Source organism: Macadamia integrifolia, chromosome 3 (genome assembly GCF_013358625.1).
Source record: "Macadamia integrifolia cultivar HAES 741 chromosome 3, SCU_Mint_v3, whole genome shotgun sequence".
Lineage (NCBI taxonomy): Eukaryota > Viridiplantae > Streptophyta > Magnoliopsida > Proteales > Proteaceae > Macadamia > Macadamia integrifolia.
In genome coordinates, this window is record NC_056559.1 from 11,072,319 (window position 1) to 11,098,862 (window position 26,544).

Genomic DNA, 26,544 nt, shown 5'->3' on the forward strand with positions numbered 1-26,544 from the left:
TATAATTCAACACAAGCTTTTTTTAATGATATTTCATTGCAATCCTATGAATTGCCCATTTTCAATTTCATAATTTGGTGGGAATGCAATGTCACACTTAAATATATCTAAACAACATATGTTTTTGGATCGAGTTTTTCTAATGCCATGATGAAGGAATCTATACTCTCATTCATTATTGCAGCCTATCGACAGCATACAATGGTGTGTGCGGGGGAGAGTTGGGGAGTGATGGAGGTCACATATGGATCGTCCCATTATTCAGCCACCGGTGAAGGAAAATTATGTCTTATATTATTAGTTTCAGATTGAATAAGGGGAAAAAAGAGAGGGTTCCAAACCTAAATAAACATCCGTATCACCCACGAATCTCAATGGCCAAGAATTGAATTGGCAATTGACGTGGAAATGAACTATAGAATACCTAGAATCTCACAGAAACATCCTCTAACGACCCCAAGATTAGCTCACGTTGTCGGACTGATTGTTGTTGTTGTTTGCTTCTATGCCATACTGTTCTACTCTACAAACAATCGTTAGTTTTGGGTTCATGTGATGCTAATCTCCTGTCACTTCTTGTTTTCCCGTAGATTTGAAGCTTTTTAAGATGGTCAGTCATGCCTTGCACGGACACCATACATATTTTAGCTCCGGTTGAGCTTCATGTGGCTTCATGTGTTTAATAGTGCAAGATAGCCATTATAAGGTTTAGTATGTATTTATATGGACAAAAAATTGTGTAGTCTTGGAATTGGCTAGACATGGGACTGCTATTTTATATGGGTACACAGATAACACCAAATGTTTCGACAATGACAAAATATACAGATACACTTCACCAAGAGAAAAGAAAAAAGATAAAGTATACAGATATCCATAAACTAGAGTCAAGCCAACAGGTTGCGTCTCTTCATTTCACTTCACACGGACGTGAGATGTGTTGGTATGCTTGCTAATATAACAGCTTTTTCAATCTCAAAATAGGCTGTGGTGTCAAGAAAAAGTGACAAATATCGATTATTTGTAGGGGCTTGTGCTTTCATTCTAGGGTAGTTTTTGTCTATTCTCCGGCTGCAAGTGGAATAGATGAATGTAGCAAGTATAGTCTATAAAATGATATTGATTAAATTGAAATTTTGACATCCGCCTCATGTTTACCTTCCATATGGATAATGCATCGGAGACCTTCTCCTTCAAGCATTATCTCTTAGAGTTCTTCCATTCAATATGTTCATAAGTTGGTGTTATGATCTCATATCTGTCTTATGGCTATGGGGGGCTAATCTCGCATCGGTTACAAAAAAAATTTGATGTAAATTGATATGGTCTTAGGTTTTCTTATATTATAAGTTGATTTATGGAAAAAATTTGGCTGCTACTCCAGTTGTAGTCAAGTAGCTGCAACCGCTTATTGGCAGTCAAAAAAATGGAATAATTCACTTCCCCCTAGGGTTCACAAATACCCTCCTAGGTTATAGTATTTTTCAAAATACCCTTTAGATTCCATTTCTTTGGTTGCCACAAGGATTAGAGCTACTTGGCTGCAACCCGGGCAGCAGCTAAATTTCGTCCTTGATTTATAGGGTTGAATTCTTCTAAAATTGTGGACATCACTCTCTAAAAATAAATTAGAGAAAACAATCTCCATTAATAGGCATAAAATTTATGAGTCATATGATGAAACTATGGGAGAATGTAATAGAAGTTCACTTAAGAAGAGAAACTAATATCTCAGGGAACCAATTCGATTTCATGCTTGGGAGATCCAACATGGAACTGATCTACCTTCTTAGGAGACTTATGGAAAAAGTCATAACTTACAAGAGGGATCTCCATATGGTCTTCATCGACCTTGAAAAGTCCTATGACAGAGTTCCCAGAGATTTAATATAGCAAGTTTTAGAGGAAAAAGAAGTGTCAAGTAATTATGTGAATATAATTAAAGACATGTATGGAGATGTGGTGACTAGTGTGAGATCTATGGGAGGCCAAGGTGTTGAGCTCCCAACTAATATCGAGTTACACCAAGGATCCGCTTTGAGCCCTTACTTATTTACATTTTTCATGGACGATTTAACCAGGAATATTCAAGGAGAGGTCCAGTGGTGTATGCTTTTTGCAGATGATATTGTTCTGGTTGGTGAAACAGTGCTAGAGATTAATGAAAAGTTGGAACTATGAAGATATACTTTAGAATCCAGGGGTCTCAAGATAAGTAGAACGAAGACGGAATATATGAGATGTAGCTTCAGTCGATCGAGGATGGATAGTGAGAAAGTGAAAATTGAGGGGAGAGAGATACCGCAAAGTGACTATTTCAGATATCTGGGCTCTACGTTAAACAAAGAAGGTGAGATTGATGATGATGTTTCTCACAGAATTAAAGTAGGATGGATGAAATGGAGAAGGGTGTCTGGAGTGTTATGCGATCTACGTATTCCTCCAAAGCTCAATAGAAAATTCTACAGGACTGCCATAAGACCAGCTATGATGTATAGTACAGAATGTTAGGCAGTCAAGAAGCGTAACATAGATAAGTTGAATGTGGCTGAGATGAGGATGTTGAGATGGATGTGTGGCAAAACCCTAAGAGATAGAATAAGAAATGACCAAGTTATATCGGATTTAGGAGTTGTCCCAATTCAAGATAAGCTCAGAGAATGTCGATTGCGATAGTTTGGCCATGTCCAAAGGAGTCCCTTGGATGCCCCCGTACGGATGAGTGACTAGATGTAGATGTTTGGAGCTAAAGGGCAAGCCAAAAATAACCATTGACGAATTAGTTAGAAAACACATGCAAAAGTTAAGTCTTTCACCCGAATATGGCATCTAACAGGGCTGCCTGGAGGGCTAGAACCCAAGTTTTCGATTATTCATGAGTGGGATGCCCCAAGTTTTTTTTTTTTTTTTCAAATGCATGTGAATCCATGTAACCGACCCCATTTAATTGGGATAAGGTTAAGCTTTGTTGTTGTTGATTCTCCATTAATAGTTATATTATGGCAATCATGGTAATTTGATCGTTTTGATATTTTATTCTCTTTTTTTTTTTTTTCTTTTTGAGGAAATATCGCTCCCCTCCCTTCAACTATGGAAAAATATCAACTTGTTCCTATACTTTTTCAAAAATATCACTCCCCTCCCCCTAAACTAGGGGTGTCAATCGGTCGGTCCGGATCAATTCGGTCAGGGTTGAGTCGGTTTCGGTGTGAGAAAGTTGAAACCAAAACCGAACCAATAAGGAAATTCCGGTTTCGATTTGGTTTCGGTTTCGGTGCGGTTTGATTTCGGTTTGTCTTCGGTTTCTTAAATCGATTTGTAACCGGGTTGGTTTTGGTTTTTGGTCTAGTTTGGATTCGAATTTCCAGACAAATGTATACAAAACTATGCAAATTTTGATTTTTTTAATGAATTTTAGAGTGTTTCGGTTTCTTACCGGTTTGGTTTCGGTTTCGGTCTGGGTTTTGAGTCGGTTTCGGTTTGGTTTCGGGTTCATCCGGTTTTCGGTGCGGTTCGATTTGGTTTTGGGGTTGCAATACTCGAAACCGAACCGAACCAATAAGGCTTCGGTTTGGTTCGGTCCATGTTGTTATCGGTTCGGTCCGGCCGGTTTTACCGGTTCGGTTTAGGAATTGACACCCCTACCCTAAACACAGATCCTATCTACCATCCCCAACCATTTGAAATGGCTGTTAAGTCAGTCAAATTTTTTTATAATACCTAAACTACCCTCATTCATGTAAAATCCCATTACACCCTCTATGAACTAAACCCCTTTTGCCATATACTTGTCGATCAGAACCCCTTTCTTCACGCTCAGCCCTCTCTCTCTGCATCCCCTTCTTCGTTTCATGGAGCTTCGATTGGAGCTCTTGAGAAACTCAACTTTAACTCCATTTCTCTCATCCCCTTCTTCGTTCCAAGACCAAAGGTATCTCTATTGATTGCAAAGTAGGTTCAGGGGATGAGCTCAGGCTTTATTTCAGCATCGATAGACTGAGGGTTTTGCAGGATTGGAGGGAGTTCATTGAGATAAACCTGGTATAATGCTGATATCTTAATGTAAAATAGTAGCTTTCAAATTGGATCAGATAAAGAAACTTGAAACCATTTAAGAGGCCGATTCCCGATCAGCCCAACTGACTAGTATGATTTGACTATAAAATTCTCAACTCAACAGTTACTGGTAAACCTTCTTCATCCAGATTTCTAGTCCTCATTCCAAATTGAAAAACTGTTCTTGTTCATTTCTTTCTGACTGAAATTTCAGATATGAAACCAAAACTCGAGGAAAACAGAGGGAAATGTAACAAAAGCATTCAATTGGAAACTGAAAAAGAAAAATTAATCTAATGTTTTTTTACCATCATCTTCATCATGGAGGGAGAGGTCGAAATTCCCAAATGGGTTGAACGCAACAGAGGCCACAAATTCCCGCCGTCAACCTAAGTGTGAAGATTGAACATAAGTGATTGAACTTGAAATGGGTTTGCAAGATTGAACATAAGTGATGGAACTTGAAATGGGTTTGCAGGAAAGGCATTGCTTGTAGGAGCCCTAGAGAAGCCCAGCTTTAACTCCATTTCTTTCATCCCCGTCTTCGTTCCATGACCAAAGATATCTCTATTGATTGCAGAGTAGGTTCAGGGGATGAGCTCAGGCTCTATTTCAGCATCGATAGAAAGAGGGATTTGCATGTGAGGCGATTGAAGTGGAAGTTCAGAGGGAATGAGAGGATTGAAATGGATGGGTTCCCGATTCAAGTTTCTTGGGACATTTACAAGTGATTGTTCTATGATGTTGAGAATGGGTATGCTGTGTTCATGTTCAGATTCGAGAAAATGGAGGAATTGGAGGATGAAAGAGGGATGATAATGTTGCCGTAGCAGCTCTGTGGGTTTGGGATGAATGGGTTCGAGTGGAAGAAGATGAAGAAGAGCTCATCGTCATAATCGATGTCTTTGATTTCATCGGGTTGCAGTTCTTCTGTGATGGAACGGGCCAGTTTATAAAGGGTATAATGGGTCTTTTACATTTATGAGGGTAGTACAAGTATTATGAGAAAAATCTGACTGGCTTAACTGCCATTTCAAACTGTTGGAGAGGCTAAATAGAATCTTTGTGTTTGGGAGGTGAGAGATATTTTTTAAAAAAACGTGTAAAAACAAGTGGATATTTCGCCATAATTCGAGGGTGGAGAGTGATATTTCCACTTTTTTGTTTTTTCTTCGGTAGTCAGATATTTTATTCTCTCTAAAGTCTGCAGCTTGCGATTGCCTGGGCAGATAGGATATCCGAGAGACCTCCTGCTCTTCAATGTTGCTCCGGTGTATAACGGTTGAATGTCCCGCAACGGTCAGTTATATGAATATCTGTTCCCTCTACAAAAGCAGAAGTCCTAATGTACGTACACTCGACCTCTCATGTTTCAAATCTCGAAGTATATGCGATGATTTTGATGCTTTAAGACGGCTTTCTTCTAAGAAGAAGCGGAGTTCCAAGATTGTTATAAGAGTATCTCCCAGAGAAGCCGCTTATGTGGATGGAGGGCATCTGATGAGCTTGGAGTTGAATGGTTTATGCAGAGAAGGGCGAGTAGAAGAAGCACTGAAACTCATGGACGATATGGAAAGACAAGGAATTTACATTGTTCCAGACAGATTTCTTGCATTGCTCCAGGCATGTATTGATTTGAAGTTGTTAGATGCTGGAAGAAGGGTTCATGATTACGTATCCAGATCCCAATCCAGACCTGGTATTTCCGTCTTCAACAAAGTGATCGAGATGTACTGCAAGTTGGGCAGTACAGCAGATGCTCGCCGAGCATTCGATAAAATGCCGCAATGGAACTTGATCTCGTGGAATATGATGATAATGGGTTTAGTGGAAAATGGGAAAGCAGAAGAAGCTCTTGAAAGCTTTAACGAGATGAGAACAAATGGTACTACTCCAGACGGGTTTACTTTCTCAGGAATTTTAATGGCTTGTGGGAGCTTAGTGGCCGTGGAAAAAGGACTGGCGCACTTCGAATCAATGAGCAAAGACTATGGGATTGCTCCTTCCATGGAGCATTATGTTTGCGTGATTGATCTACTTGGAAAATCAGGGAAGACGTCTGAAGCCAGGAAGTTTATAGGTAAGATGCCAATCGAACCCAGCTCGATTGCGTGGGAGACGCTACGAAAATATTCCCCCACTGAAATGAAGGAGCAGTCTGGTTTGAAGAAACAGAGGATTTTGCCTGAAAAGAGATCAAAGATTAACAAGAATCAAGCAATTACGAACCCAAACAAGAAAGAAGTCTATGATAAGCTAAGGTCTTTGAATGAGGAAATGAAGGAAGCAGGTTATGTGCCGGACACGAGGTATGTGCTTCATGATATCAATGAAGAAGCTAAGGAGAAAGCCCTGCTCTACCATAGCGAGAAGTTGGCTATTGCCTTCGGGCTTATTAGTACACCACCAGGAACCACGTTGAGAATCATCAAGAACCTAAGGATATGTGGAGACTGCCATAATGCCGTTAAGCTCATATCGAAAATAGAGGGGCGAGAGATCATCGTCAGGGACAACAAAAGGTTTCACCATTTCAGGGATGGCAAGTGCTCCTGTGGTGATTACTGGTAAAACCGTAAACTAAGATGTTCTTCCTTTTGTTGGCTGTAAAGTACTAGTAAATACCAAGCTGTGTATGTTGAATTGTAGATCAGAAATTGAAAATAAACCCATTATAACTGGTACAATCATGGTTAAGTGCATGGTTTTTGCCAATAGGGGTTGCAGCTACTTGAGGCAGACTGCAGTAATCAATTTTTTTCTTTTGCGAATTCCATCAACTGCAGTTGCAACTTATAGTAGATTGGCCGCGGCCATGGTGACACTGGGCTTATGGTTCATAGGCTCAGAGAAGCGATTAAGGTATAGGAGCAGAAGAGGAATGTTCCAATGTTCAGTTCTATAGACAATCATATAATAGTGATATATTACGATTCCATATTTGGGGGTTGATCCCATATTGATTTTTTATGCGAATTGATGTGAGTTGATATGATCTTGAGTCCTCTCACCTTGTAAGGCTGTACATGAGATTGATTTATTCTAGAACTCTGGTGCTAGAGTGAGAGCTCCTAGGAAAAGGGCTATCAAAAGGGCTATCGGATCATAACCATGGTAGTGGGGAAAAGTGGCAGTGTGCCACAAAGCTGATGATCCCCTCTGATTTTTTACCCTTTTAACCCCAACTCACTTGTGTAATAGATCATATGTGAAAGGCATTGATGGGACTTGAAATAAATATTAGAGACAATATGGTACACAAGATAAAACAAGAGAAGAGGAAAAGTGGGATATAGAATGGAAGAAGCAACTACATAGAAGTCCTAGACGCCGGGCGAATGGTGGTGATGTCTGGCCCTCCTTCCAGTCTCCACCACCGTTCGTTCATGAGAATCACAGACCTGAGTCTTAAACTTGCAACCAAACTTCTTCCTCCAACCCCTAACCGCCGGACCTTCAGGCGATCCAGCTTTATCGATCTTCTCAATAGCCTTCTTCATGGAGGAGCATTCCCTCTCCAGCTCATTCACCCGAGATCGCATGCTATCCATGTCCAGTTTCAGCACCTGGTTCTCCCTAGCCGTCGCCCTCCACGGCTCCCCCTCCTGACCTCCTGCTGCTGTTAGTGGTACCATCATTGCGGTTTCTAGCTGTTGATGCTGTAAAACAGAAGGCCTGGCAGAATCCGGGACAATGTCGGCGGCGATGAGAGTTCCGGCGATCGCCTGACGAAGCTGGAGCTGCTCAAAAAACAGAACCTGCACCACCGACCGCAGCGGAAGTCGCTCATTCTGCGCCGCATGAGTGCACGCCTCGAACGTTAGCTTCTGATAGTCAAGTACCCCACATATCTTCTCCCTTTCTTCCTCCGTTATCCACGGGTGCGCCTGCAGGAATTGGCAAAACAAATTCATGGATGAGACAACGAAGAAACTACTATTCTGCAATCGAACACACACAACCATAAGAATTAAAATGTCTCTTTCATGTTTCTCAGAGTAGCACATTCAATGCCTGAAGCTGAAAGGGACTACACATAGTACGTCTCGTGTAAAACTTTAAATTTCCAACTCACCCTCTAAATTTGAGGATCTAAAGTGACAGAACACTCTCATGGAGGTTCGAGTAACATTTTTAGATCAAACAGAAAAGTTGAGAAAAAGCACAGTGAAGCTCCAGTAAAAGTAAGAAGTAGCAATTAATAATTGACTTGACAGACGGAGAGCACCATGAGCTCGAGCTACAGCCATACACATGGCCGACACAAGCACCAGAAACGCAGATATAGGAAGCCAGAACATGGATGTACCTTGAGATAAACATCGACGGCTCTGTATAAGCCGTCGTCGAAGAGTCTGGCCAGTTCAGGAAGAGCAACGGCGAGTTGACAAAACTTATCCGGCTTCAAATTCGCGTCGGATGCGATCTCAGAGAGGTATCCATCGATCAATTTCCCCACCAACATCACCGGATTTATCCCCGGCGTTGTTCCACCCACTTCTCCGTCCTCATCACCGTCCATCCCAATCGCCGACCTCTCTTCCAAACTCTCCAAGAAATACCCCAATATCCTCTCCACGCAGTCCACATCGTACAGAGTTTCCATCAGATACGAGTAACTCGGGATCAAAAGATCGTCCAGTGCTGCCTTTTCCAGTTCCGATGCTATCTTCCTCTCCAACGTAGCTCTACAGGCTTCCGACGCGTTCAGTATGTTCGCCGTCCTCAACAATCCAAATAGAAACCTTGTCGTTGAAGAAGAACCTGAACTAAAGCTTGAGCTTTTCTCCAGTGGCAGATTTGCAACTATGGTCTCCAGCAGCTCTCTCTGTTCCGCCTCTGAAGCTATAGATGTGGTGGATGATTTCCTGTTGGAACGCGTAAGGCCTGGAATGGATTTCTTGGCGTAAGATATCAGAGAGTTCTCGATGATTGCCAGGCTTAGATCTTGATCTTTCATGGCAGAAATTAGTCGCTTGTAGATCGGTAAGCTAAGAACACCTAGATCTTCGAACCAGGGGTCGGCGCTGGTGTTTTTGGTTTGGTTCTTCCCGCGTTTTCCAGTATCAATCCCATTCCAAAGAATCTGATTGGAAGCCCTTGCTGTAACCGCTCCATCGTTCATCGGCCAACCAAACAATGAAGGATCCGTAGAGGAAGCTCTCGACGCGATTGAGTCGATGCACCTCTGCGGAATGTTGAGGTTTTCTGCGAGAGGCATGAGTGCTTCACAGGATTTCAGGGTCTTGATGGATTCTTTGATGTTTCTGAGAACCGATTGGGTCAAGAACCTTTCGGTTTTGGAGATAAGGTTATCTTCAGAGTACTCTTCCGTCATCTCGAGATACTCTCCGGCACAACAAAGAGGAGCTACATTGGAAGCTGTGAGGTCGATCTTCACTCCATAGCAGAACTTCGCCGCGGTCTCGAATGCCTCAGTACCACCTGGAAATTCCGGGAAGGATATCTCACAGGGCTCCTCTTCAATTTCATCTCCGTCTCCATCCTCCTCTCCTTCACCTTCTACTTGGACCTGTGCTTCTGCAGCAGAACTTCGTTGTCTTCTACTAGGATTGTTTTCTTGCTCAGTAATCAACTCATGAAGCTTTCTACTTTTCGATATTAGAGGAAACTGAAACAAAAATTTAAGTTTTCAGGAAAAAAAAAATGAAAATTTGCATTCAAAGAGAGATTTTAGAAACCAACTTATGAAGGTTTGAGCATCCCTAACCTTATGGAGATGGAAAGTCATGTCTTCGACTTCAATAACAATGTCGCTAGGCAACCCCGTAGTACAAAACCTGCAAAATGCAGTGAAGAAAATGTTCACAGACCAGTAAAACACACAAACAGAGAGAGGTAAGAAGTATGAACCTACCATGCCTGTCCTTTGGAGCTCGGCTTCTCAATGTCAAGCGCCATTTTCTTACGAAACCCTAGTTTCCTTAAGAGTTTCGATCTTCTGCTACACCAAAAACAATGTATATCTTGAAGGAGCTCAAGAAACCTTTTTGTGAATTTCTTCAGGGAAAGTAAGAAATCAATCACTATAATACGTAAAAATGAGAGACGATACCATTACGAGGGTAAGAAGTTGAAGAACAGGACACGAGAAGGAAAGAGAGAAATCTCACTTTCAGGGGATTCCAAAAGCCAGATCCGACAAATAGAGCTTTAACAAACAAACACAACTGGTGGGGAATGAGAAAGGCGACGAGATTTTCCTCCTTTCCTTTAATTACTAAACAAAACAGAAATAAAATAAAAACTACCCAAGGTTGTTCCACATCTCAGAGAGACAAAGATCGAAAAAATGTCAAAGAGAAGGTGGAGGAGGAAGACTTCAGAAAGGATGTCTTTTTGAACCCTTTCTCCATTACCCAGATAACAAAAAATAAAAAAGGAAATCGAAAAGCAGAAAAGAAAAGGGAGAATCTCTCTCTCTCTCTTTCTCTCACACTGTCACAGAGTCTCTGCATTTTTTGTTCATAAGACAACTGGTTTTATTGCTTCAACGTAAGGGAAAGGGAAGGAAATGAATTAAAAAATAAAACTTTATTTGGAAAAAAGGGAAATTGTGAGAATCGAAGATCATGAGGCTTGGTTGCCTAACATTACAAACATCTCCTAAGGATCAAATTAATTATTAATGTCATCACATTTCAATGATCTCATCTACCCTCCCCGGCCTCCTCCCTCCTCCTTCGTCCTTTCCCCATACGACCATAGGAGCATTTAATGAGTGGGAGAACAAATGTAGGGACATTCTTGTAATTGAGATGATAAAATTGTGATTCTTATTAACACAGAATTTAGGGTTATCATATTTACCAAACAAAAGAATTTTATAGGTATAAACAGTTGGTTAACCGGTTGATCGGTCCAGCTTTAGCCGGTCTGAACCAATTTTATGCATGTAACGGCCCAAACCTAACCATTAAGGGGAGGTTCGGTTTTTGTTTCGGGTTTCCTTAATAAGTTTTTATCGATTCATTATTAGTTTATCATTCATTTTCATTTTTTTTATATGCTAAAAAAAATTCAATTGTTTGGTTTTTTTTATTGGTTTGGTTTGGCTCAACCATTTAGGAATAGATTTTGATCCCCTTTATCCATGCATAGGTATTAGGTATCAAACATTAAGACTAAATCTTCCTTCACTATTGCTTCCCTGGTCATGGGACCATATGATTTCATTTCTATGTCATCATCAGCTATAGGACTTCGAAGGCATTATCTACTCTCAGCTCTTACTATATTAATTCGAAACTAGCTCTCCCAGTACCATGGGTGAAAAGAAACTCGGCCAAACATTGAAAGAGTCGTTTTTTAATTGTTGTTATGTTTTTAAGATTTAGTAACGGTATGCTTGATTGAAAGAGATCATCCGATATAGTATGGATCTGATTATATATATATATATATATAAATAAGAGAGGGAGAGAGAGAAATGCCTACCTAACATAGGGAACGTCTAGATACAGACCTTGTTTTTTCAAGTGGTTTTTCCGGTGGTTATGTTTGGGCATTCCCTACACTAGACCAATAGGGTCTTCGTCATGATTTTTTTTTTTTTTTACTACGAAAATATGTGAAGAGTTGGTGTAATGAAATAGGATGACACTTTGTGAAAACTGTGTGACTCAACCACTAAGGTTGTTAAATATGGGTTTAGGAGGAGCTAGTTGGAATTACAGAAATGATTTAGGTAGACTTTGGAGCTGCCTAAGAGCGACTTAAGATGTATTGTGATCTCTTTTTTCTAATTTTGACGATAAAAGATAGCTTTTAGTATAATCAGTGGGGTCTAATGACATGACCAATTGCATGCAGAGAACCTTGACTATATATTATCACCAACCCCATTACACCTTAATGATGCTCATCGTGATACACTAAACTCACTTTTTCTCTGGTCTACATTGATTGCCTAATTGGCTTAAGTTATTGGACTAAGTGATTGGCTACTAGCTATAATGATGATGATGGATGCAAGGTAGCTAGGTTTATAAGAATCCTTACCCAGAAAAAAAAAAAAGCTAGGTTTATTAGAATGGAGGGAGAAGGGCCACCAGAAGCATGATAGCAAATAACACAAAATCCATGATTAATTTTAAGGATGTCATCGAACTGGTAAGGACCTTCGTCTAAGGGAATGCATGATTTTGAGTTCGATTTCTCTTACTTCTTTGAGGTTATTTAGGATTTTTCATTATTTTCTATGAAAATTAAATGATTCTCATTCAATCTTGATATAACTTGTTTCATTCGATTGTGAAGTCATTTTAAAAATATATGATTCTCATTCAATCCTAACATATCGTTAACAAAAAAAATATTAAAAAAAAAAAATCTATAACTTAAATAAAATGAATGACTAATAAAGGGGTGGTGGGGTAGGTTAAGTAGTGATAACTAATAAGTTAACTTACAACCTACCCCTCCTTCCCATTATTATATGCTTCTTGCAGAACCTTATCCCACACATTTCCATAGAAAAGATTAAAAGAAACATCCAAAAGGAGTAGTGGTTTAGTCAACTTATGTTGACCAAAGAATAATCATCAACATGGTCAGTACACCCCAATGTGACCAAATAGTGGAATACAGAATATGATCAAATCACTGTCTATGCAGAGTCTTCTTCCCTCTTCTGATTTTCTTCTCGCCTTTTCAGATTATATCCTGCCTATATCCACCTAGTCTCATCTTTCAATTCAATTTTCTCCCTCTCTCATCAGCCTGAATCAGATACTTACCCTTTTTTCTTTTTTTTTTAATATATTTTTCTAAATTTACCCTTGAAACGAATCCCCTCTCACGATGATCATCTAAACAGAGACCTTGAGTTTGTTCCTCAAACAGGACCCATACTTCACTTTGGTGCTGATTTCTTTACCATTGAAGCTAAAAATGAACAAACAGCAACACCTTTCTATCGAAGAAGAGATGATCTAAATAAAACCAACGTTGTGTCAAGTGGTACCTATCTTGACCTGACTCATGTTTTATTCAAAAATTACAAAAAAGTAATTGATAAATGAATGCGAACTTTTTCTATCCTTTCTTCAACATACAAAAATTCATGGAATAAATAAAATTTTATTGAATATATTGCTAGAACTCTGTAAGGAAGATTCATTATAACCTCTGATACGACTTATAAAATTGGTGCCTAAAACCTTCTCTATATTACAAATCTGCAACTTCAAGCTCACACACGACCTCGTAGCCTAAAGACATAAATACAAATTTGATAGATAAATATGGACTTTGTTTTAATTGAATATACAAAATAAATAAATAAATAAAAACTTTCATTATTCTCTTCTTTACTTTTGTAAAATAAAGCTCATATTTCTCTATCAAATATGTGTTTATGCTCTTTAGGCTTCGAGGCTGTGTTTGAGCTTTGAGTTGCAGATATGTAAGATTGACATAGTTTTGGACACCAATTTTACAAGTAGCATTAGAAGTTATAATGAATCCTCCTACTTTTCCTTGTGCTTCTTCGATCAACGATAAATATGTCCATACGTTTCATGTTCAACCTACTTTAAACTCTATTAGTAGTACCCTAAAGAGTTTAGTAGATCTTTCCTTTATCTTTCTCATTCAATTGAATAAAAAAACTTGAAAAATTCAAAAAACTTTTGTAGGCTCTGTATGAGAATTGAGATTTTGGAGTCCAATATTGTTTTGTAATTGAATCACTTGAAGGTATATCAGAGATTCATATTGGTTTTGTGCCCATTGAATTTGAGTAACAGGAGTCCAATGCCGCTGAGATATTCCTTGTGTAGGAAGTTATGAATAGTTCAAAAAAAAAGTAAATCCTTAATTAGAACCATGCTTGTTAGGAAGTACTGAATAGGGGCTATGTTGAATTATCCAAATCAGTGGCATTTCATACGCTCTAAAGTGGTGTGACAAAATATAGAAAAAGAACACCTGGCAGGCTAGCTCCAATCAAGTTTGAGAAAGGCATCACTCTCTATATAAAAAATCTCCACTTTTGGGAGTGGTCCATGATGTTATTGGATGTAGCCTTGTCGTTTAATTGGGTTGGGCTTGGGCCTACTACTGTTCAAAGTTCAAACTACAAACAATTTTATATGGGAAAGTTGGTGGAAACGATAGGCTGGAAATGTGAACCACAGAAAACTTTCATCCTGGGTTGGCCCAATGTCTCTCCTATAATGATCCTTGCCAGCCGATCTCTCTAAATATCAAGTCAATTTGGGCAAGAGTGTTGGATGGGTTAGGAGAAAGATTCAAGGATATACAGTTGGGTTGCCCATTCACACAATCAGCTAGCTGGTCAAGGCACAATGAGTTTAACTTTCCTGAGGATACGTTTGGTAATCAAGAAAAGAAAATAGTACAAGAGATATAATAAAACAAAAAAGAATTAATATACAATGATTTTTTATGTGTCTATCTTCTTTCTTAAATTAAAAATATTTTGAATTTTTTTTCTTGACTTTGAAACATAGCCTGAGTTCCCGTAACTTTTTTTTTCCTATTTCTTTTTATATTTAAAACTGTTACATATCGAATTTGGCCTATCCATATTGGTACCAAGCGACAATAATATCAGATCGATAATATAATACGGACAGAAAAAGAATGGTCAAACTCCATGATGGAATTTGTATCTTTGAGGGCAAAAACATCCAATAGGCCAATACGTTGCACCAAAAAATAAAAACCAATACGTAACAATATCATTGCTGGTTTTGGAACCGTCCACCCTATCCTATACAACACCATTAATACTTTATTTTTAAAAACACATCCGATTTTTAGATAACTCGAATCCATGTAGCCAATACCATTTAGTTGGAATAAAGTTATAATTGTATTCGTTATTGTTCTTGGTTCTCTTTCAAAAATTGAAATGACCTCCTAAGTCCTAAATTGCATGTTTCACTTTATCTGCATCCTGCACCCTCGCCCTAAGCTTCACATTCCATGAATTTATTATGTAATCGCATGCTCATTCCTTCAGTTTCACCACAGAACAATCTCTTAACCCAAATGGCTCTAAATGATAGGTGCTACATCTAGTTTTTTGTAAACTGAACGGGATGAGAATAAAATAAAAAAAAAATGAAAAGTTCTCTAATTACTAATTAGTACCAACGTATCATAATTACACAGACAACACAAAAATTTCCAAAACCTTCGTCAATAGCCGGCCTCTTCTGTCTTTTAGGATTTTTTGAAAACTATATTCGAAATTTGACTCTATTCAACTTTTGTACAAATGCAGTACTTATAATCCGTCCAGGGTTAAGTTTTGATTCCCACTAGGTACACCTTGGGTCACTCACATGGGATGTTTAGTACTTTTCATTGTTTTCAGTGAAAATTGAATGGTTCTCATTCAACTCTGGTATGACCCGATCTATCCGGTTGTGGAGTTAGTATGAACCCGAGGGACTAATCAGGCCAAAGGAACCCGCCTATGATGTATTTATGGGATATTACTATTAACGCTAGATTAGAAGATTTAAATCTCCTGAATGACTATGTTGTACTATTTGATTCTCGTCTTCTGTAATATAATTTCCTTTGATCCATCAAAATACACAAAAACACAAATTTATCAAAGATGATAATGAAAATATATTCTTTTTTTTTTTTTTTTTTTTTTTTCTAAATTACTTTGCTTTGAATAAGAAAATATGAGGGTTAAAAAATTTAAGAAAATTTACATCCACCTCCCCTCGTGTTTATCCTCATTACTTACACCCCTCGCATTTTGTTTATTATAAATAAATCCATCCCATCTAACACCAAAGTGAGGTGTTAGCTTTTTTAAATTGTAATGATGATTTTACCTTTATGATATCTTCATCCAAAGCATCATAAATCAATGACCATTTTACCCTTTAAACATCTTCACCTCTAAACTCAGGTTGTTGCTGCCCCTTTCAACTCAGTCGACTCTGTTCACGGCGGTCAACGGCCGGCGAGCTTGGAGAGAAAGGAAGGATTTTTCTCCACACTGAAGGCGGAGGTGGTGAGAGGGTTGTTGCCAGCGAGGTCCAGAATGTTGATTTCGGTTAACCACTGGAAATGGAGGAGAGCATCAATTGGGGGTCTCCCTCCGTTTGGGTTAACTACTGAGGATGGAGAAGCTGAAGAATCGATTGGGGTCTCCCTCCCTTTTGGTTAACCACTGGTGGGGATGGACGAATTGGCGAATCGACTCTAATCTCGACAATATCGACGTCCCAGAGGATCCAATCCTTAGTGGCACTTATATGAGGGGTATCGTGGGTGATGGAGTTTCGCCAGGGAGGGAGACCTCCATTTGCACGCAGGAAGTTGCTATGGCGTGTCTTAAGCCTAACCTGGAAGCCTTCCCTGAGGGACTCCAACTCCACAGAGGAATCCAATCTACTAGGCAGTGTCTGAAGGATCATGTGACTAGTCATCATCCCAAGAAGGAAGGGAACGTCGGAGGCGGTGAGGTATTTTCCGTAGCAGCTCTTGCGACGGATCAAGTTTGGCTCTTTGAGGAACTCAACGATCCACCTGGCATTCTGTGATGAGCCGTTCCGTTCTTGACACACAGATTCCTCATCCTCATCTGCAAGCAGATATTTATCCTGATGGCCTCGTAGCCGGATGGCCTTCGCATTATAGAAGAGTTTCATTCCACTATGACATTAATCAATAAAAAACCACAAAAGCAGATATCACAATTACAAAAAATGAAATCCCAATCAATTCCAGTATTAAGTTACAAACAAGGAGAATCCGAAAGTAGGGGTTTCTGTTACTTGAATTGAACCAGTTAAAAATGAAAAGGCGGCTTTCTAAAGGCATTTGTTGAGAGAAAAGAAACTATGAAGTTGCGTAGATGTTTGAGATTTAAAATGTAACCGCAAGCGTACGGATCAGTGTAGCTACAGGTCGAACACAAGGAGAGCAGCCACTTTATTTTTTATTTCTTTTAATAATGCGAAAGTGAACTGATTAATGGTTGTGATCTAATTCTAATTACCGTCCTAAAAATAACGTCCTAACCATTCGTCATCTAAGAATTTAAAGACGCAAGCCACGCAATTAAAATTAAATAAATAAATAACTGAAAATAAACAACCCACGCAATTAAAAAAATAAATAAAGGAAAAAAAATGTTAAAATAAAAATAAAGTAAAAGAAAATAAACAACCCATGCAATTAAAAAATAAAAAATAAAGGAAAAAAATGCTGAAATAAAATAAAGTAAAAGAAAGGGGATAAAGCTAGAGAGAGACTCACAAGTAGGTTTCTCTACTTAGCCCGAGGGATGCATCATAATATGAGCTTCCCTACTTGACCAGAGAGTCACTCTTACAAGGGTTTCTCTACTTGGCTTTAGGGAAAGGGAGACAATTAAAATAAAAGCAATAAATTGATGGTTCTATGGCTAGGAGGGGCAAAGCCAACACATACACTAGCCATGAACCTTGGGGGAAAGGGATAGCAATAATGTAACGACTGAAAATAAAAATCCTAAATTAAGAAAGAAAGGGTAGTCAGAAGAGGGAATGAGAGGGGGGAGAGAAGACTACTGAAGGAGCCTACTTACTTGAATCAATGCTTGAACTTGAAAAAAAATTGCTCCACGGCTCGTGATCTTGTCACCTAGATCTAAGCCTAGAACTATAACTTAAAAAATTACAACTCAATTGCATAAATCATAAACATAAAAAGAACTGAATAAAAATAAAAGAGTGCTTGCATTAATTGACATAAAAAAAACTATTACAAAAGTGATTAAAGCAAAAATAGAGAAGAACTAGAACTAAAGAGAGAGAAAGAGGAGAGAGAGAGCAACTAAAGAAAACTAGAAGAAGAATGAATTGTGTCTCCTCCTCTTACATGAGTTGTATTTATAGGGAATGGAGAGGTAGGGTAACAATTTTCTCTTTCCTAAAAGAGAGAAACCCACAATTGATTGTGAGATCTTTTGAGTCCAAAAGTGTAAGATGGAGGAGAGAGAAGAGAGAAATAAATTTTGAGAAATTTCCTATAATTTTTTGCTTATTTTCTTTCCTTTTTTTTTTCTAATTTATTTTTCTTCTTTTTTTCTCTCTCCTAGGGACGATTTTTTTTTCTTCCTTTGTGTGATTTGGACAATCTTTGGTGATGATGTGGAGGAGAGAGAAGATTTGGACAATTTTTGGTTCTCCCTTTTTTTTCTTTCCTTTTTTTTTCTTCTCTTCTTGCTTCCACGATTTTGCTTGCTTCTAATTTGATGTGGAAATCCCCTCCATGCCCTTAGTGCTTTAAGTGAGTGAAAAGCAGGAAATCTTCAACAAAATCCTCTAAAAAAAACAACCATGAGATTCGAACTTGAGACCTCTTGGTGAGCAAGAGAATTTTGTACACCATAGCTCACCAACTAAGCTAGGTAGTTGTTGTTACCAAAAACAAATCTTTAATCACTTAAGGATGTGGTCCATCGATCCTTGTTGGCATTTGGAGTATTCCTTGTACCTCTGGGACAATTGCAAACGGGCTGGTTCTGCATCTCGGTTCAGTTCTGATCCATTATTCTTTTTCTGACCCGAAAAGAATAATCATTTGTACGGGTGACCAAACGAATGTGTACTTTTAATTGAACACGTCCATCTTGCTCAGAATTTCATCCTCTTCGCAACCATGGAAAGAAATAGGACCTCTTTACGTGTAAAATTGAAGATATAGCTCCCGATAGTCCTTAAGGCCTTGAAAATATAAAACCTGCAAAAAGAGAGTAAAACCCAAGGTAGCTCCATTCTAAATATGTAAAATGCATGTTTTACTACCCTAGATTTCACACATAAATGTGCTCATCAGAATTCCCCCACACTTAGACTTTGCTAGTCCTCGAGCAAAACAAAAAGAAAAAGAATAAAGATAAAAAAAACCTAACTCACTTTCGTAGGAATCACGGTTGCACTTAGCATGTGCAACAAGCCTTTAAACCCCTAGGTCACCCCTAGTGGACGAGTTGTGTCTCGTGGGTGTTTGCAGTGAATATACACCCAAAATTCAGAATAAACAAATCCCAACTTTGGCTAAAGGTAAGGCTCATACCGATCCGGAGCAAAGATAATTTCTCTTACAAGGGACCCCCACACTTGAACTTTTATTACCCTTTATCAATTCCAGGCACTAGCATATTTCTTAATTTGGAACTCACCTCGTCTCTTCCAAAACATCCTTATCTTAAGGCAAAACCACTTGTGAAGAAATAGGGAACCAATGACTAAGGCGTTGGAGTGTTTTTGACCAAACATGTTACCAAGCAATAATGACATTTGCACATTTTTTTTCTCTTTTTTTTTTTCTACTAATAAACTCTATTCTACTCCACTACTTTTGGCCTGAATGACATGGTGGAGCAAACACCAGACACCCAAGTTACTATGTAGCTTCACTTTTTGCATATGTCCACAAAGGCAGTGATGCTAGAGTTACTTCAGAAGTTTCCTCCCAAGGAATTTCGATCAAGACACCACGCTTCCTGAGGCGCAATGCCCTGTCTAGTTCCAAGGGAATCAACTCTTATTCTTCTTTATACCACATTTCACATTTCATTTAAAATTGTGCATTTGTCAACCCATGCCAAATTAAAAAGAAGGTCTCAACTCCAAATCAAAAGTACAAGGAACCCACAGACTTACATATGGTCCATCACCATAAAACAGGGGTCTCTTATTTTTCAAAAGAAAGTCCCATCTCAAGACACATGCTTGTTTCTTTCTTCTCAACAGGGTTTTTATACGTTCAAAATGGGTACCTTAATCAAAAATTTTATTTTCATACATCAAGCAACCGAATGGTATGATCATTAGCCAAAAGCCAAAGTAGGACTTCATCCTTAGCAAGCTCAAAAAATAAAAAGAAAAACAAACAAAACAAAGTGAAAAAAAAATAAAAAATAAAAACTGGTTTCCCTCCCCCACACTTAAGTCATGCAATGTCCTCAATGCATGGAAAAAATTAAAAGCAAAGACAATGCAAGGGGGTCATACCTGATTAAAAATTAGTCATCAGTGTAAAGAGGTTCATGGAGATCCATGACCTCTTCACTACTAGTAGTGGGAAACTCGAGGAACGGTTTCAAACGCTGACCATTAACCTTCGAAATTACCCCTGTTCCTGGATTCAAAATCTCCACAGCCCCATGGGGATATACATTATGAACAATAAATGGGCCATCCCATCGGGATCTAAGCTTACCAGGAAAAAGATGCAATCGAGAGTTGTACAATAAGACCTTATCACCAATTGCAAAAGATTTACGCAGAATGTGTTTATCATGGAAAGCTTTGGTCTTTTCCTTGTAAATTCTAGAACTTTCATAGGCATCATTCCTAAGTTCCTCCAACTCAGATAGTTGGAGCCTACGATGAATTCCCGCATCAGACAAATCAAAGTTAAGCTTCTTAATGGCCCAAAAGGCCTTATGCTCCAACTCAACTGGTAAGTGACAAGCTTTCCCATACACCAAACGGTAGGGAGACTGGCCAAGGTCAGTCTTGAATGCAGTCCGATGGGCCCACAAGGCATCAATGAGCCTAAGGGACCAATCCTTACGGTTGGGATTAACAGTTTTCTCCAAGATTTGTTTGATCTGCCTATTAGACACCTCCACTTGGCCACTAGTTTGGGGGTGATAAGGGGTAGATAACTTATGAGTGATCCCATACTTTTTCATTAGGGTCTCAAAAGGCCGATTACAAAAATGAGTACCCCTATCACTAATTATTGCACGTGGTGCACCAAAGCGGGAAAAAATGTTCTCTTTGAGAAACTGGACCACCACTTTGTGATCATTAGATTTACAAGGTATGGCCTCTATCCATTTAGAAACATAATCAACGGCCAAAAGTATGTACAAATTCCCAAAGGAATTAGGGAATGGTCCCATAAAATCGATGCCCCATACATCAAAGATCTCAACTACCAAAATAGGGTTGAGGGGCATCATGTTCCTTTTATTGATACGGCCAAAAGACTGGCAGGCAGGGCAAGCCTTGCAAAAATCAAAAGCATCTCTAAAAAGAGTGGGCCAATAAAATCCGCATTGGAGAACCTTTGCGGCAGTCTTCTTAGGTCCAAAGTGTCCACCACATGCATGATCATGACAAAAAGAGAGAATGGAATGTTGCTCATGATCAGGAACACATCGTCGGATAATCTGATCTGGACATATCTTAAACAAATAAGGATCATCCCAGAAAAAGTGCTTAACTTGGGAATGAAACCTATACTTATCTTGGGTGGACCAGTGATCCGGAGTCACACCTGAAACTAAGAAGTTGACAATGTCAGCAAACCATGGTTCACTGGACATTGCAAATAATTGTTCATCTGGAAAGTTCTCGTTGACTGGAGAATCAACAGTCAAGGAATTGGGAAGCCGGGATAAATGGTCTGCAACTAGGTTTTCAACTCCTTTCTTATCCCTAATTTCTAAATCAAACTCTTGCAAAAGTAAAACCCACCTAATGAGACGGGCTTTGGCATCCTTCTTCTGAACTAGGTATCTGAGGGCAGAATGATCAGTATACACCACCACATGTGAACCAACTAAGTAAGACCGAAACTTTTCTAATGCAAACACAACAGCTAAAAATTCTTTTTCAGTGGTTGTATAATTGAGTTGTGCATCATTTAAGGTCCTACTAGCATAGTAAATGACAGTGGGCAACTTATTAATCCTTTGACCTAAAACTGCTCCTATGGCAAAATCCGAAGCATCACACATCAGTTCAAAAGGTTCAGTCCAAACAGGTGGTTGAACAATGGGTGCATTGGTCAACTCCTTCTTAAGTTGCTTGAAGGATTCTAGGCACTCTTTGGAAAACTCAAAAGTCTGATCTTTGACAAGTAATGAGGTGAGAGGTCGGGCTAACTGACTAAAGTTCTTAATAAACCTTCTGTAGAAGCCTGCATGCCCTAGAAAAGACCGAACATCCTTAACAGATTGAGGAGGTGGTAAATTATCAATTAAATCCACTTTGGCTCTATCTACCTTAATTCCCTCCTTGGATATTACATGGCCTAAAACAATACCAGATTTAACCATAAAATAGCATTTCTCCCAATTCAAAACCAAATTCTTAGATATGCACCTTTTCAAAACTAGGGAAAGATGATGAAGACATTCAGAATAGGAATTCCCATGAATTGAAAAGTCATCCATAAATACTTCTAAGAATTTTTCGACCATGTCAGAAAAAATGCTCATCATGCATCGTTGGAACGTAGCAGGGGCATTGCAAAGCCCAAAGGGCATACGCCTGTAAGCAAATGTTCCATATGGGCATGTAAAAGTGGTCTTATGTTGGTCCTCTAAAGCAATTGGGATTTGGTTATAGCCGGAATATCCATCAAGAAAGCAATAGTATTCATGTCCAGCTAACCTCTCTAACATCTGGTCAATGAATGGCAATGGGAAGTGGTCCTTCCAGGTTGCCGCATTTAATTTCCTGTAGTCAATGCACACACGCCATCCTGTTTGGACACGGGTAGGGATCAACTCATTGTTGGCATTAGGAACTACAGTCACACTAGACTTCTTAGGCACTACGTGAATTGGGCTTACCCATTGGCTGTCAGAAATAGGATAAATTATTCCATGATCCAAGCACTTTAGGATCTCTTTCTTAATAGCTTCCATCATCACTGGGTTAGCTCTTCTTTGGGGTTCCGTGGATGGTTTGGAATCCTCCATAAGATGTATATGATGTTGCACAATGGAAGGGCTTATACCCTTGATATCAGCCATGGTCCAACCTAGGGCTTCCTTATTATCTTTTAACACTTTAAGTAACTCCTCTTCCTGGCTAGAAGTCAAATTTGAAGAAATTATTACAGGAAGAGACTGGTCAGGCCCTAGGAAAGCATATCTCAAATTAGATGGCAACTCCTTAAGATCTAGCTTAGGGGGCTCAACTATGGAAGGTTTGGGAATGGAATTGGAAAGGGGTCCTAAGGGCTCCACAAGTGTGTGAAGACTCAAGACTTCAGAAAAGAAATTTTCACTCTTATCATCCAACTCATCCATATACTGTTGGAATTCTGAATCAAAATCAATATCAAAGTTGGTAACTAAATCATAGGAAAAATCCAGAAAATCCTCAAGCATATTGATCTCTTCTTCCATATGTGGTTGCTTGCCAATCCTAAACATGTTAAACTCAACAGTTTGGTTACCAAAAGATAATCTTAGGAAATCATTCCGGCAATTGATTAATGCATTACTGCTAGCCAAGAATGGTCTTCCTAGAATTATTGGGATCTCATCCTTGGTTGAGAAGGGCTTAGTATCTAACACAATGAAATCAATAGGGAAAATAAATTCCCCCACCTTTAGTAAGACATCCTCAACCATCCCTTTAGGAATCTTAACAGACCTATCTGCCAACTGAAGAGTAGTTCCAGTGGCTTTCAATTCTCCCAATCCTAGTTGCTTGTACACATGGTAAGGTAAAAGATTCACACTTGCGCCAAGGTCAAGTAAAGCATGCTCAATATAGGTGTTACCTATGACACAAGATATGGTAGGGCTCCCTGGATCCTTATACTTGGCTGCTATAGGCTGAGTAATTATGGAACTAATGTTACCTGCCAAGAACGCCTTTTTGGGCACACTAGTGATACGTTTGTGAGTACACAAATCTTTCAGTACCTTTGCATAGGCGGGGATCTGGGATATGACATCCAAAAGAGGGATGTTTACTTCTACCTTTTTGAAGACTTCTAAAATTTTGTCCATGGAAGCAGTCTTCTTTTTGTTTACCAAGCGATTAGGAAATGGGACAGGATGAACATAAGGACTGTTAGGGATTTGCCCCTGTTCAGAAGAATCATTTTTGGTTTCCTCAACCAAATCATCTTTAGTTTCAGAAAAATCTTTAGGTTCATCAGACGAACCTGGAGCAAGAGGCACATTTGTGTCCTCAACTGAAGAAGAGTTAACAGGAGTAATAGATGGGGAAGATTTAGGAAAGCTCTGTAGGTACTCTCTACCACTCCTAAGGGCATAAACAACATTACATTGGTTAGAGGGCCCTTATTGAGTCTGACCTTGTACTATATTCAGTGGTGCATTAGTTGGTCCTTGTAAACTAACAGGTTGATGATGCCTAGGGTTAGGCTCTGGTTGACTGGGTAAAGTTCCTTTCTCCCTCTCACGCATAATTGAGACAACTTGGGTAAGTTCTCTCGTAAGATTTTGATGGCTTGTCATGAGGAGGGCCATATTTTTTTCCAAGTCATTTATTCTACTTGCCTCTCCAGTGTTGGTAAACCCAGGGGGTTGCTGATAAGATGATAGAAGAGGGGCCCTAGGAAAACTCGCCTGAGGTCCTACATTTGACCTAGGAAAAGTATTTTGAGAAAAAGATTGTTGTGCAAAGGGAGGCCTTTGGGGTCCAGGTTGACCTTGATTATAGAAATTGGAAGGTCCTGCTTGGTTGCCCTGATTCCAAGAAAAATTTGGGTGATTTCTCCATCCTGGATTGTATGTGTTACTATATGGATTATTCTGGTATAAGGCATTAACACTATCATTAGAAGTGCCCCCAGAGGTGTTAGGGCATTCTTCTATGACTCTCTAGGAACAATAGCCTCAATCCTCTTGATTAGGATATCCAAATGGGCTTCCTTGGCTACTATCCCATCCACAAAATATCCTTTTCCTCTTATAGTTCTTTCACTCTCTTGGGTTGATTCCCATTCACGGGTTTTGTCAGCTAAGTCAAGTAAGAATTCCCATGCCTTTTCTTCATCTGTAAAGGATGTGAATCCCTCAGGGCACATAGATTCTATCATTTGTTTAGTTGGGTAATCAATACCCTCATAAATTATTTGACATAAATGCCATAGGTCTAGGCCATGGTGGGGGCATTCTTGGAGTAGATCCTTGAATCTCTCCATAAGTTTGGAAAATGACTCACTAGGCTTTTGCCTAAACTGAAGGATATCACTTCTAAGCTTATTGGTCTTGTGAGTTGGGAAAAACTTCTTAAGGAAGACAACTGTGAACTGTTCCCATGAGGTTATGGAATTTGTGGGTAATCCATACAACCACTTCTTAGCTTGGTCTTTCAATGCAAAAGTGATAAACCTAAGCTTAACAGCATCATCAGAAAACTGTTGGATCTTAATTAGAACACATACCTTTTTAAATTCCCTTAGAAATAGGTATGCATCCTCAGAGGTCAACCCATGGAAGTGGGACAACATAGTGATGTATTGAGATTTGAGTTCAAAATTATTGCCCTGGGCTTGTGGTAGAACTATACAGGAAGGTTGGGCTGTTCTAGCAGGGTAGAACCTATCTTTCAGAGATTTAGGTGAAGGGTTTTGCTGTTGGTCTCCCATATTGAAGGGTTTTAGAGAGAGCAAACGTATAGGGTCACTACTTGTTGGATCTCTTCTTTCTAACCGATTCTTAGTATTACGTACCCACTTAACACTCATGCAACAGAAAAACTTTCCACAACTAAAGTAAGACAAGCACAAAAGAATGGATAGCAAAACTTTTTGATGATTTTTTTGATTTTTTTGATTTTTTTATTTATTTATTTTTTATTTTTTTTTTTTTGCTTTTTGGGAGTTTACCGACAAGGATCCGGGGTTGCTCAGGTCAATTCCTGAGGTACTGCTACAGGGCGAAACCTGTCTTTATCATACTGTGAGGCATGGTGACCTCCACTGATACAACTATTATTGCAAGTTGTTCTTCTTAGGAATTCAATAAAAGAAAAGAAAAAATATAAAACAAAGCAAACAAAGCACTCCGATTTACCAAAAGAAAGTGAAAAATAACATGGAACTGTCTCCCCGACAACGGCGCCAAAAACTTGTTGAGATTTAAAATGTAACCGCAAGCGTACGGATCAGTGTAGCTACGGGTCGAACACAGGGAGAGCAGTCACTTTATTTTTTATTTCTTTTAATAATGCGAAAGTGAACTGATTAATGATTGTGATCTAATTCTAATTACCGTCCTAAACATATGTATCTAAAATAACGTCCTAACCATTCGTCATCTAAGAATTAAAAATAACGTCTTAACCATTCGTCATCTAAGTCATCTAAGAATTTAAAGACACAAGTCATGCAATTAAAATTAAATAAATAAATAACTGAAAATAAACAACCCACGTAATTTAAAAAAAAATAATAATAATAAATGAAGAAAAAAATGATGAAATAAAAAAAAAGTAAAAGAAAGGGGGGAAAGCTAGAGAGAGACTCACAAGTAGGTTTCTCTACTTAGCCCGAGGGATACATCATAATATGAGCTTCCCTACTTGACCAGAGAGTCACTCTTACAAGGGTTACTCTACTTGGCTTTAGGGAAAGGGAGACAATTAAATAAAAGCAATAAATTGATGGTTCTATGGCTAGGAGGGGCAAAGCCAACACATACACTAGCCATGAACCTTGGGGGAAAGGGATAGCAATAATGTAATGACTGAA

At 39.0% G+C, this 26,544-nt stretch overlaps 3 protein-coding genes and 1 non-coding gene across 4 annotated transcripts; 2 read left to right on the forward strand and 2 right to left on the reverse strand.

Annotated features, from left to right (window-relative positions):
- Positions 1–5,129: 5,129 nt before the first annotated feature.
- LOC122073202 (pentatricopeptide repeat-containing protein At2g15690, mitochondrial-like) lies at positions 5,130–6,824 on the forward strand. The gene has a single exon (XM_042637742.1). It carries the CDS (start codon positions 5,317–5,319, stop codon positions 6,625–6,627), a length of 1,311 nt encoding a protein of 436 aa, XP_042493676.1. The 5' UTR covers positions 5,130–5,316; the 3' UTR covers positions 6,628–6,824.
- A 437-nt stretch (positions 6,825–7,261) lies between these two features.
- On the reverse strand, positions 7,262–10,519 carry LOC122074450 (BTB/POZ domain-containing protein At5g66560). The gene is made up of 5 exons (XM_042639255.1): positions 10,133–10,519; positions 9,935–10,018; positions 9,788–9,857; positions 8,366–9,688; positions 7,262–7,943 (listed from the first exon to the last, which is right to left on the reverse strand). The coding sequence occupies exons 2-5, from the start codon at positions 9,976–9,978 to the stop codon at positions 7,380–7,382; spliced, it is 2,001 nt and encodes a 666-aa protein (XP_042495189.1). The 5' UTR covers positions 9,979–10,018; positions 10,133–10,519; the 3' UTR covers positions 7,262–7,379.
- A 5,212-nt stretch (positions 10,520–15,731) lies between these two features.
- Positions 15,732–16,919, reverse strand: LOC122072659. The gene has a single exon (XM_042637035.1). It carries the CDS (start codon positions 16,722–16,724, stop codon positions 16,185–16,187), a length of 540 nt encoding a protein of 179 aa, XP_042492969.1. The 5' UTR covers positions 16,725–16,919; the 3' UTR covers positions 15,732–16,184.
- Positions 16,920–24,946: 8,027 nt separating this feature from the next.
- LOC122075023 lies at positions 24,947–25,053 on the forward strand. The gene has a single exon (XR_006139161.1). It is a non-coding gene; the product is annotated as a small nucleolar RNA R71 (small nucleolar RNA).
- The last annotated feature ends 1,491 nt before the right edge of the window (positions 25,054–26,544 follow it).